The 12,231-nt window shown below is 46.7% G+C and overlaps 1 protein-coding gene across 1 annotated transcript; it reads right to left on the bottom strand.

Moving 5' to 3' along the window:
• Window positions 1-7,616: 7,616 nt before the first annotated feature.
• Prr13 (proline rich 13) lies at window positions 7,617-11,466 on the bottom strand. Its single transcript, XM_038343146.2, has 4 exons — window positions 11,347-11,466; window positions 9,830-9,868; window positions 9,254-9,606; window positions 7,617-8,169 (listed from the first exon to the last, which is right to left on the bottom strand). Exons 2-4 carry the CDS (start codon window positions 9,846-9,848, stop codon window positions 8,128-8,130), a joined length of 414 nt encoding a protein of 137 aa, XP_038199074.1. The 5' UTR covers window positions 9,849-9,868; window positions 11,347-11,466; the 3' UTR covers window positions 7,617-8,127.
• Window positions 11,467-12,231: the final 765 nt, after the last annotated feature.

Here is a 12,231-nt window from a genome sequence, read left to right as displayed (position 1 = left end):
GGGCCGCTTTCAACCCCGCGCACCCTTCGACCCCGGAAGCGCTAACCGCCCCGGGGGCCGGCGAGTCGACTGCGTCGTCCACACTTTCCCCACGCAATGCGGACGACCTTCGCGGAGCCTAGAGCGGCTCCTTGGACGGCGTCGGCACCAGCGAGACAACGGCCGGTAACTAGCGGCGAGGTCCAGGATAGAGCGGCAGCAGAGACGCGCGGAGAAAACTAGTGGCCTCTAGCGGGCGAGCTGGAAAGCTCAGGCCTAAGTGAGAATTGAGGTGGCCATCACCGTGGCTCAAGAAGAGAGGGAAGGGATGGGAGGGAAGGAAAGGATAATCTAATCCAGTTGTTAAAAAAAAAAAAGCCAGGCTGAAAGTATCACACAAAATGCTTACTCTAAAAGCAATAATCCCTTTTAGTAAGAAATAAAAACATCACTATTCGGCCCAGAAATAAAAATGATAATGAAGAATTGAACTTAAGAAAAATGTTCTCAAAAAAAAAAAAAAAAAAAAAAAAAAAAAAGAAAAAAGTTTCCCCCACTTTTCGAGACAGGGTTTCTCTGTGCATCCCTAGCTGTCCTGACACTCGCTTTGTAGACCAGGCTTTGCAGAGACCCGCCTGTTTCTGCCTCCCTCCCAAATTCTGGGATTAAAAGCGTGCGCCACCACCGCCCCAGTTTCTTGGTTTTTTTAACATTTTGAAAACCCAGAATATTGCACACTCCTCTAGACAACTATCCTGGTTTCGTTAAAAAAAAAAAAGGCAATAAACTTTTTTAAATGTTTATTTTAACTCACAAGTATGGCTTTTTTGGCTGCATACTACATGTGTGTCTTCCAGAAGAGGTGTCAAAGCCCCTGGCACTAGAGTTACAGATGGTTGTGAGCTATCATGTGGGTCCCTGTGCCACCTCCCCAGCCCACAATAAAAGTTTTTTAACATTATCTTGTGTGTGTGTGTACAAACTGAGTGTGTGTGCTTCCACCGCAGCAGGCATGAAGAAGGCAAAGGGTGACTTTCAGCAGGAGTCAGTTCTTCCTTCAACCAGGCAGGTCCTGGAGATCAGACTCGAGACATCTGGCTTAATGGCAAATGTCTTTTCCATATTGTAAGTCATCGCAGTGACCCTTCCTTAGAGCTAAAGAGATGCCTCAGTAGTTAAAAGCACTGACTGTTCTTCCAAAGGATCTCACACTGTATAACTCCAGTTACATAGGATACAACGCCCTCTTCTGGACTGCACAGGCACTGCATGCAAGTGATACACATAAGTGGCAGGCAAAACACACATAAAAAAAAAAAAAAAAAAAAAAAAAAAAAGGCAAACCAGACAGTGGTGGCGCACGCCCTTAATCCCAGCACTCGGGAAGCAGGGGCAGGCGGATCTCTGTGAGTTCGAGGCCAGCCTCATCTACAAGTGCTAGTTCCAGGACAGGCTCCAAAGCTAGAGCAAAATCCTGTCTCAAAATGATAGATAGATAGATAGATAGATAGATAGATAGATAGATAGATAGATAGATAGATAGATAGATAGATAGATAGATGATGGATGGATGATAGACAGACAGACAGACAGATAGATAGATAGATAGATAGACAAATAGGTAGATTTACCAGGTAACCAGGTAAATCTGTCAGGAGTGATAGCACACACCTTTAATTACAGCACTCAGGAGGTCTCTGAGTTCAAGACCAGCTTTGTCTACAGTTCAAGAACAGGGCTCTGTAGAGAGACCCTGTCTCAAAACAAAACAAAAAACATCAGAAAAAAGGAAGAAAAAATACCTTGCCATTTGACCAAGAGTAAAGGGCAGAAAGGAAAGGAAGTAGGGAAAAATTAAAAGCCCCAGCAGAAAAATCAATTAAGGAGCAAGTTTGTGTCAGACCTAACCCGGAAGCTTAGCCTCAAGATTTTGCAAGGGGACCAGTCAATCTAGTGGCACTCCCACAACTAGAACGCAGTCCATGAGGTCATCGGTATTGCATAGGGCGAGACAAAGATCTAATGATTGTATTAGGCCTGGCCAACAGCTATAACCAACTTTGAGAGAGATGCAGGCCTGGGGTTGGGTGAAGAACCTTGATTAGCATGTAAGGTCCTAGGTATAATCCCAGACACAGATCAGGAAGACAGGGTAGACAATGTATCTCAGTTGGTAAATATACTTGCTGCCAAGCCTGAAGGCTTTGGTTTAATTCCTGGGACCCACATGGTAGAAGAAGAAAACCAATTAGCCCTTATTACCCTGATTGCCACACTTGTACCATGGCATTTATACACACACATTAATAAAATAAAAATAAATGTAATTTTTTAAAGAGAGGGATGGGATGAAAAGATGGTTCAGTGGTTAATAGCACTAGCTGTTCCTCCAGAGGACCAGGTTTCCAGCCCGGCACCCACACGGTGGCTGCCAATCACCTGGAACTACAGTACCAGAGAATCATACACTCCTTTCTGTTCTCTGTAGGCACCAAGGATGCATACAGTGCACAGAAATACATGGGGTTGTTTGTTTGTTTGAAAGCACTCACTGTTCTTGCACAGGCCCCGGTTTCTGTTCTCAGCACCTGCATCAAGTAGGCTACAAACTGCCTGTAACTCAGTCCTAGGGGATCTAATGCCCTTTGGCCTTCTTGTACACTTCATGCAAGTGGTATACATAAATTTGTGCAGGCACATATACATAAACAAAATACATTTTTTAAACAGAAAGATGAGGGAAGAAAGGAGATAAAGAGGGTAAGCAAGAGGAAAAAGAATTTAATAGTATCTAGTTATGGATCAAGAAATTCTAGCTGGGCGGTGGTGGCGCACACCTTTAATCCCAGCACTCGGGAGGCAGAGGCAGGCGGATCTCTGTGAGTTCGAGACCAGCCTGGTCTACAAGAGCTAGTTCCAGGACAGGCTCCAAAGCCACAGAGAAACCCTGTCTCGAAAAACCAAAAAAAAAAAAAAAAAAAAAAAAAAAAACCAAGCCGGGCAGTGGTGGCATACGCCTTTAATCCCACCACTTGGGAGGCAGAGGCAAGCAGATCTTTGTGAGTTTGAGGCCACCCTGGTCTACAAGAGCTAGTTCCAGGACAGGCTCCAAAGCTACAGAGAAATCCTGTCTCAAAAAACCAAAAAAAAAAAAAAAAAAAAAAAAAAAAGTTCTCCAAAGAAGCAATGAATGAAGTTGCCTAGAATCACAGAACAACGTACTTATCTATGGGAATTGTTTCAACCAGCCAGCCAGCCAACTGAAGATTTATACCATAATTCATGGTTCCTAAAGCAAAACATGACATCTTGTATTTTTTTTAACATTTGATTTTTGTTTATGTACATGAGTGTTTAGCTGTGTGTGTGTGTGTGTGTGTGTGTGTGTGTACTATGTGCTTTGTGCGTACAAGACCATCTGAGACTCTGATACTGGTGGTGTTGTTTAATTGGAGACAGGATATTGTAGCCATGACTGTCCTAGAACTCATTCTGTAGACCAAAGGCTGGCTTTGAACTCAGAAGAGATCCACCTGCCTCTGCCTCCAGAGTACTAGGATTAAAAAGAGCATGTGCCTGTCTTGCTATGATTTTCTTACTAAACAGTAAGTATAGCAAGATTTACACTAAATGGGTGTGGAAAAGGATAAGAAACCCATGAAGTGGGGGCTGGAGAGATGGCTCAGTGGTTAAGAGCATTGCCTTCTCTTCCAAAGGTCCTGAGTTCAATTCCCAGCAACCACATGGTGGCTCACAACCATCTGTAATGAGGTATGGTGCCCTCTTCTGGCCTGAAGACATACACACAGATAGAATATTGTATACATAATAAATAAATAAATATTTTTTAAAGGGGGGGTGCTGGAGAGATGGCTCAGCGGTTAAGAGCACTGACTGCTCCTCCAGAGGTCCTGAGTTCAATTCCCAGCAGCAACAACGTGGTGACTCACCACCACCACCTGTAATGAGATCTGGCGCCCTCTTTTGGCAGGCATGCATGTAGACAGAACACTGTATACATAATAAATAATTAAAAAAAAAGAAACCCACAAGCTCTAAAAATACAAGCTCAGCAGTTAAGAGCACATTCTGCTTTTGCAAAGGATCAGAGTTCAATTCCCAGCACCCAAATCAGGCTGCTCACAATTACTGCACCTCCAGCTCCAGGGGATCTGATGCCTGTGGCCTCCAAGGGCACCTGAATTCATGTGCACACACACAATTTGAAACTGAAAACTTATTTAAAGAATGAAAACGTGGGAACTGGAGAGATGGCTCAGAGGTTAAGAGCACTGACTGCTCTTCTGGAGGTCCTGAGTTCAATGCCCAGCAACCCACATGGTGGCTCACAACCATCTGTAATGAGGTTTGGTGCCCTCTTCTGGCCAGCAGGCATACACACAGACAGAATATTTTATTTATATATATAAATTTTATATTTATATATATAAATTTTATATATATTATATATGTATATATATAATAAATATAAAAAGAAAGAAAAAAGACTGGATATTTGCCAAGCAAAGAGGCACTAGGGAGGCAAAGGCAGCAGGAGAATCAAAAGTCTGAAGCTAACCTGGCTATCCAGCAAGTTCCAGGTCAACCTTAAGCACCTAAAAAGACCCTCTCTCAAGAAAACAAAATGAGCCAGTAGGTGGTGTCCCACACCTGTGATCCAGCACTTCAGAGTAAAGGCAGGAGGGGCTGTGAGTCTGAGGCCACCCTGGTCTGAGTTCCAAGACAGCCGGGTGGTGGTGGCGCACGCCTTTAATCCCAGCACTCGGGAGGCAGAGGCAGGCGGATCTCTGAGTTCAAGGCCAGCCTGGTCTACAAGAGCTAGTTCCAGGACAGGCTCTAGAAACTATAGGGAAACCCTGTCTCGAAAAACAAACAAAAAAAAAGAGTTCCAAGACAGCCAGAGCTATATAACAGACCCATTTCAAAAACAAAAACAAACAAAAAGCAGGACTGGGAATGTATTCAGCATGTGTACTGCCTAATATGCACAAGGACCTCACTTCAAATCCCCTGGACCAATAAACTTAGATCCTGAGTGCTCCCGAGCCAGACCACCTAGCCAGAACGTGAGCTTCAGTTCAGTGAGAGACCCTGTTTGTTTAGCACTCGGGAGGCAGAGGCAGGCGGATCTCTGTGAGTTCGAGGCCAGCCTGGTCTACAAGAGCTAGTTCCAGGACAGGCTCCAAAGCCACAGAGAAACTCTGTCTCGAAAAACCAAAAAAAAAAAAAAAAAAAAAAAGGGAATAAGGTAGAAAGCAACAGAGATCTTACTCAAACCCCCAACATGGTGCACTAGAACCATGCCCACACACACACACACACACTTAGACTGAGATGGCACTACACGCACTTGGAATTCCAAGGCAGTGTAAACAGGCAATGTCAGATAGCCAAGGATACATAAAATAAACAAGATTGGCTGAACTGACTACAGTAGTGCTTCACATTTAGTTCCTGTATCTAAAAAGCTGAGGCAGTAGGAGCATAAATTCAAAGTCAGCCTAGATTATAGAAGAATATCTTTTCCCAAAAAAAACAACCCTGCAGCCAGGCATGATGACCCATGCCTGTAATCCCAGCACTCTGGAGACAGCATCAGGGAGATCTGTTCGAGACCTGCCTGGCCTACATAGTGAGTTCAAGGCCATCAAGAGCTCTCTAGAACATTGGGAAAATCAAAACAAGTGGCCTCAGTGGGTCTCCCACTACGCAGGAGCACTGCCTTCTCTCTCGCACTGCATACAGGAGCACTGCCTTCTCTCTCACTGCACACAGGGGCACTGCCTTCTCTCTCACTGCACACAGGAGCACTGCCTTCTCTCTCATGCTGCACACAGGAGCACTGCTTTCTCGCACACACTGCACACAGGAGCACTGCCTTCTCTCTCTCGCTGCACACAGGAGCACTGCCTTCTCTCTCTCGCTGCACACAGGAGCACTGCCTTCTCTCTCTCGCTGCACACAGGAGCACTGCCTTCTCTCTCTCGCTGCACACAGGAGCACTGCCTTCTCTCTCTCGCTGCACACAGGAGCACTGCCTTCTCTCTCTCGCTGCTGGGACACGATGGTTATTGCTGCCTGTCAGCTTCACTGCTTCTAGGGTTGACTATGAAAGCCAAGCAGTTGGGTGCACCTGTAAGGGATTCTTTTTCTCCTAATCATTTAAAATGGGAAGATGTACTTTTTCTTTTCCAGGATGGCCTCAAACTCAAAGATCCACATGCCTCTGCCTCCCAAGTGCTGGAATAAAAGGTGTGCACCACCACCAACAGCCCCACCCCTACCCAGCAAGATCCATTTTTAATCCAGATCTTTTGAGGCAATAAGATCCACTCTTAATCTGGGCCACACCTTCTGGACAGATACAGGACATGGAAAAAGGAAGCTCTCTTTTTGACTGGTTGCTCTCTGACAAGTCTATTCTTCTCAGGCATTAGAGCCTTCTTCTTTTGGATTTTGTTGTATACTGAAGACCATTCAGCCTCATGGACCTAACAACTCTAGATTCTTGGGATCTTCTGTTGGTAGACAGCAATTGTTGGATATAGACTAGATGGACCAAAACTGATAAGCCATTCTAATAAATGCCATAAGATCATATATATCTTTCTGTAAATTCTGTTCCTCTAGTATCAGGGTATCCTATGCCCTCTTTTGGCCACCACAAGAACTGCATGCACATAATGCACACACATACATGAAGACCAAACACATTAAAATAAATTTGGGGTTTGTTTGTGACAGGGTTTCTCTGTAGCTTTGGAGCCATCCTGGAACTTGCTCTGTAGACCAGGCTGGCCTCAAACTCACAGAGAACACCGCCTGTCTCTGCCTCCTGACCACCACCACCTGGCTAACTTTTCAAGTATCTTATTCAGTAGATTAAGGGCAGAACCACAAATTGCTCCCTAAAGTTGATAAACAACCAAAGATTGAAGACCTCTATAATAGTCTGGGTATGGTGCCATACTCCTTTAATCCCAGTCTTGGGAGGCAGAGGCAGGTAGACAGATCTCTGTGAGTTCAAGTCTAGTCTGGTCTACATATTGTTGAGTTCAGGCCAGTCATGGATACATACTGCAACCCTGCCTTGAAGAAAACCTCTGTAGCAAATGAAAATATATGCTATTGTTGAGCGGTGGTGCACACGCCTTTAATCCCAGCACTCAGGAGGCAGAGGCAGGCAGATCTCTGAGTTGGAGGCCAGCCTGGTCTACAGAGGAGTAAGTTCCGATACAGCCAGGGCTACATAGAAAAACCCTGTCTCAAAAACAAACAAGCAAACAAGAAAAGATTAGTGTAGTGTCCTCCTCACTGAGGCGCTGGCCTCACTCGGTTGGTGGAAGCGCCTGCCCAGCAGCCACAAACTGAGTGCATGCAAGCCCATAAACAGGGTGTGTGGCTCAGCTAGCGACCCTAGCACTCCGAAGGTGCAACAGGAGGCTCATTACAAAAAGGTAACCTGTGATTACATAGTGGAGCCTGGGTGGTGTGAGACTCTCAGAGGAAGAACAAAAGGAAAAAAAAGGTGACACATTTTAAAGGGTATGACCAAGAGTAACAAAAGGATCTTAGGGTGTTGAGTCCAGTCAAGGTAATGGCACAGGTGAGCAGAGGCCAGGAGAGTAGCTTTTATTTGGACTAAGAGCCATCTGAGATATCATTTAACTAAGGAACAGACTAGGTTCTAAAAGAGCTCATCAGGGAAGAGGACTCTGGTCCCCAGCAGCTCTGCAGTGCCCGCTGCAGTCAGCAGGCCTGCCACTCCATCCCCTCGTGTGCCAACATCAAAAAAATACAGGTTTCCATCATAAATTTTCGCAGACCCCAGTCACAAGCATTACAAAAAACAATAAAAAGGATCACGTGGTGCAGATTTAAAAAACTGTCTTCACCATCTTGGAAAGACAGTTCCCCTGCTGACCTCGCCAAGCAGGATGACGGCAAGAGGGCGAAGTCAGGTTCACCAGCCCACAGCCATCTTCTTCCCCTTCTCCCTAGACAGCCAGGACCGACAGCAGGGGAAGACACAGGCAGGCGTAGGGCGGGGAGCACAAGATGACAGCTGAAACTTGATGGGAGAGTGGAGCTGCTGAGACTCGAGGGGAGGAGGGTCCAGCCCTGCGTTCAGTCAGAGTCGCTGCTGGAGGAGGAAGAGGAGGAGGAGTGCTGCAAGGGGAAAGGATGTGGTGTCAGACTCAGGCCAGTCAGTCTTTGATGCCCCACCCTTTCGCCCAAGTATCCAGGAGGCAGGAGTCTTATCCCATCCTGTCCCATAACCAACAAAATTCAAGGGTTTCCTTCAGCAGTGAGCACACAAGAATAGATCAAATTGTCCTCAGCTACCGCACAGAACTAAACATGTTACCTACAGATTGAGTTTCTCACTTTCCACACCTAGGTGAGGGCAGGAATACTGACTAAATCAGCACAGCACAGCTCTAGAAAAGAGCTGCTGCCTTATAAACCCCTGTAGATTAGCAACAAGGACGGACGATCACAAATTAGGATGTATACACCTAAGAGAGGGGAGAACCTGTGGAGGTATGCTGCACCTCTAGGCCCCACCAGGCAGGAAGGTGGGAGAGATAAAGAGCTGAAGGGCCCATACAGACAGACCTCCACCTACCCTAGAACATTCCAGAACATTTCCAGGGTCTCTCCTTCACTCCCCACATCTCTACCGAAGACCTAAGATCAGGAACTAAAGCCCCAATCCACAAAGCAAACATTGGGCATAAAATCTAACTGAAGCTTGGAGACCCAGGTCTGCCCTCTCCTTCCTAAGTCCTCAAGGAAACCCCTAAATAGTAATCAGTATTCCCGTGAAAGGAAGGTTAAAATCCTCTTTTACCCTAGGTTTTGTTGGAGGCTGGGCCACGGAAAGAATACTTAACGACGCCCTGGAAAGCGGAAGGAGATAAAGGGAACCCTGGAAGTAAGGCCGTGTTTACCCTTCTGTTAATTAATATATGTGGCTTTGCTTTGTCAAAGACTGAGTCACGTGACGATGACGCAGCCTCAGTGGGTGTGTCCAACCCCCAAAGGGATGGGGGGGGGGGAGTCCTGGTTCTCATATCCTACACTGCTTCACTTTTCAGAAATAAGAGAGATCTGATGCCTCGATATTATTAAATTCCTCTCAGGAGATTCCTTTACATAAAGGAAAAGTCGCCATCTTCCATGCCCACAAGTCACGAGCCCCCTCCGCAGCCCTGTTCACCTTCCCCGGCCAGACCCAGAGGACACTGACCTTTCCATGCCTGTGTTTTTTGTGCATCTTCTTTTGAGCTTTCTTCATTTTCTTCTGCATCTTCTTATCTATCACTGTTCCTGGGCCTACGATGCCAGGAGCCAGAAGGTTCACAGGGCACATGCCAGGACCAGGCGGTGGGTATGAGGGAGGGCAGGGGCCCGAGGGTGGGTGTCCTGGACATCCTGGTCGCGGCACAGTAGGGCAAGAAGGCTGGCACGGAGGGAAAGCTGGGTTTCCCTGGGGAATTCCAGGAGGACAGGGGCCAGGAGGAAAGGCAGGATTGACATGCGGTGGACAGGCAGGATTGGGACCTCCTGGGCACACCACTTGGGGTGGATATGAATTAGGCCCTGGAAAAAGAACCAGAAAATAAAGATTAGAACTACCCAGAACCTCTGTCAACAAAAATCAAAATTTACTGCTTTTCTTAACACTTATGGAGAAGGAAAACTTGGCAGCGGTGGTCCAAGACTTCGATTTGCTTAGGGAAGGGGGAAGTTGTAGATTCAGAGCCTGCCTGTTCCATTGCAAAATGGGCTGGGTGTGGCAGAAAAGAGCCCCCCAGATACTTACCAGCATTAGGGTTCCACATGTCCAGATGTTAGCTCCAGCCTGGGAAGGAAAAGAGGCAAAAACTGAAAGTCCCAAAGGGGAAAAGGATTTTCTAAGGTCTGAGCCCCACCCTCCAGCCTCCACCTTACAGAGGCTCTGACTAATAGACCTACTAGGGTAGTGGTGTAGTGGTGCGCACGCCTTTAGTTCTAGCACTAAGCAGAGGCAGGTGGATCTCTGTGAGTTCGAGGCCAGCATGGTCTACAGAGCGAGTTCTAGGACTGGCTCCATAGCTACTGGGAAATCCTGTCTTGAAAGGAAAAAAAAAAAAAAGCAAGCTACCCAGAGAAACCCAGTCTCAAAAAAATCAAATTAGATAGATAGATAGATAGATAGATAGAAAATCCTTCCTCTTTCCAGCGCCCCAGTAGCCTACTCTAGCCCAGGGTCACAACCTTAGGAATTCTATTCCCAGTGTCCCTCCTGCTTTCACTGCCTCAAGCCGCACCTGGAGGCGCCTGTCTCTGGCTCATTTCCCTCTTCCTGGAAAGGTACTAGAGTTTTTAACCATTCTCTTAAACTCCAGCTGCCCCAGGACACCCTGAGAACCCTCGGCAGGGAGCTTAGAAAAGGACCCCGCCCTGGAGCAACAAGGGGAAGGAAGCTCCAGATCCTCAAATGCTTAGATAAGGACACACACACACACACACACACACACACACACACCAAAGAAAAGGCAAAAGGAGTTCCTAGTTCCTCAAACGTTTAGATAAGGACACACACACACACCAACCAAAGAAAAGGCAAACGGAGTTCCTAGTTCCTCAAACGTTTAGTTAAGGACACACACAGGGACACACACACACACCAAAGAAAAGGCAAGCGGAGTTCCTAGTTCCTCAAACGTTTAGATAAGGACACACAGATACACACACACACACACACACACACCAAAGAAAAGGCAAAAGGAGTTCCTAGTTCCTCAAACGTTTAGATAAGGACACACACAGGGACACACACACACACACACACAAAAGAAAAGGCAAGCAGAGATCCTAGTTCCTCAAACGTTTAGATAAGGACACACAGATACACACACACACACACACACACCAAAGAAAAGGCAAACAGAGTTCCTAGTTCCTCAAACGTTTAGATAAGGACACACACAGGGACACACACACACACACACAACACACCAAAGAAAAGGCAAACGGAGTTCCTAGTTCCTCAAATGTTTAGATAAGGACACACACACACACACACACACACACACCAAAGAAAAGGCAAACGGAGTTCCTAGTTCCTCAAACGTATAGATAAGGACACACACAGGGACACACACACACACCAAAGAAAAGGCAAGCGGAGTTCCTAGTTCCTCAAACGTTTAGATAAGGACACACACAGGGACACAGACACACACACCAACCAAAGAAAAGGCAAACGGAGTTCCTACTTCCCAGACACAAACAGACCCTTAGCTCCAGTTAAGAGGAAAGAAGGGAATTAGGGAGGTCAGATGCCCCATCACCTACAGAAGACCGAAGACCACGGGACTTGCTGCCTTTCCAGTCTGAGTTCACACTTCCTGGTCACCCCTATTCATTCTATGCTTCTGCACCGCCCCTGTGACCTGGTTATAGGGTCACTAGGCATGATGATTGGAGAACTGACTTGTCAATCGCTGTGGTCCAACTAAACTAGGAGGGACCCGTAGCTCTAGCCGCGAGGCGGAGCCTTTGGAAAGCGTGTGTGATGAACTGCAGACGCTGAGAAGTACAGCAGAAATGCTCCTTATAGGGCGGAGCCACAAGCAAAGACCCTGAGCCACCATAATGTCTTTGGGTTACTGATTTATTTTTTAAAATTCTAAATTTATTTTTCATTCGTATGAGTGTTTTGCCTGAATGTATGTATGTGTACCAAGTGTCTGTGTGATGGCAGCTGAGGTCAGAAGGGGTCATCGGATCCCCTGGAATTGGAATTGCTGTTGTGCTGCGTGTGGATGCTGGGAGCCGAACTGCACTCAGGAGTTAGGCATGAGAAGCAAGTGCTCTTAACTGTTGAGTCATCTCTCCAGTCCCTGTCATTGGTTTGCGGGTACAGACCAGTGAGTAGATTAGGTGTTGTTTAAAAAGAAGAAAAAAGGTGCAAACCTAACCTGGTAGCACTTGTCTGTAACCTTGGAAAGTGGAGGAGAATCGTAATTCAGGGCCACGCTACCCTACTTAAAACCACAGAGAGAAGCAGAGCCAGAGCGGTGGCGGCGCGCACCTTTACTCCCAGCGCTCCAGAGGCCGGCGGATCTCTGTGAGTTCCAGAGCTTGGTCTACAAATCAAGTGCTAAGATAGTTGAACCTACACAAAGACACTCGGGCAAGGGCAGGGGAGGGGTAGGGAGGGGAGGGGAGGGGTAGAGA

This window comes from Arvicola amphibius, chromosome 9 (genome assembly GCF_903992535.2).
Source record: "Arvicola amphibius chromosome 9, mArvAmp1.2, whole genome shotgun sequence".
In the NCBI taxonomy this organism is placed as follows: domain Eukaryota; kingdom Metazoa; phylum Chordata; class Mammalia; order Rodentia; family Cricetidae; genus Arvicola; species Arvicola amphibius.
The sequence above is the reverse complement of the archived record's forward strand: the minus strand, read 5'-3'. Positions and strand labels throughout refer to the sequence as shown.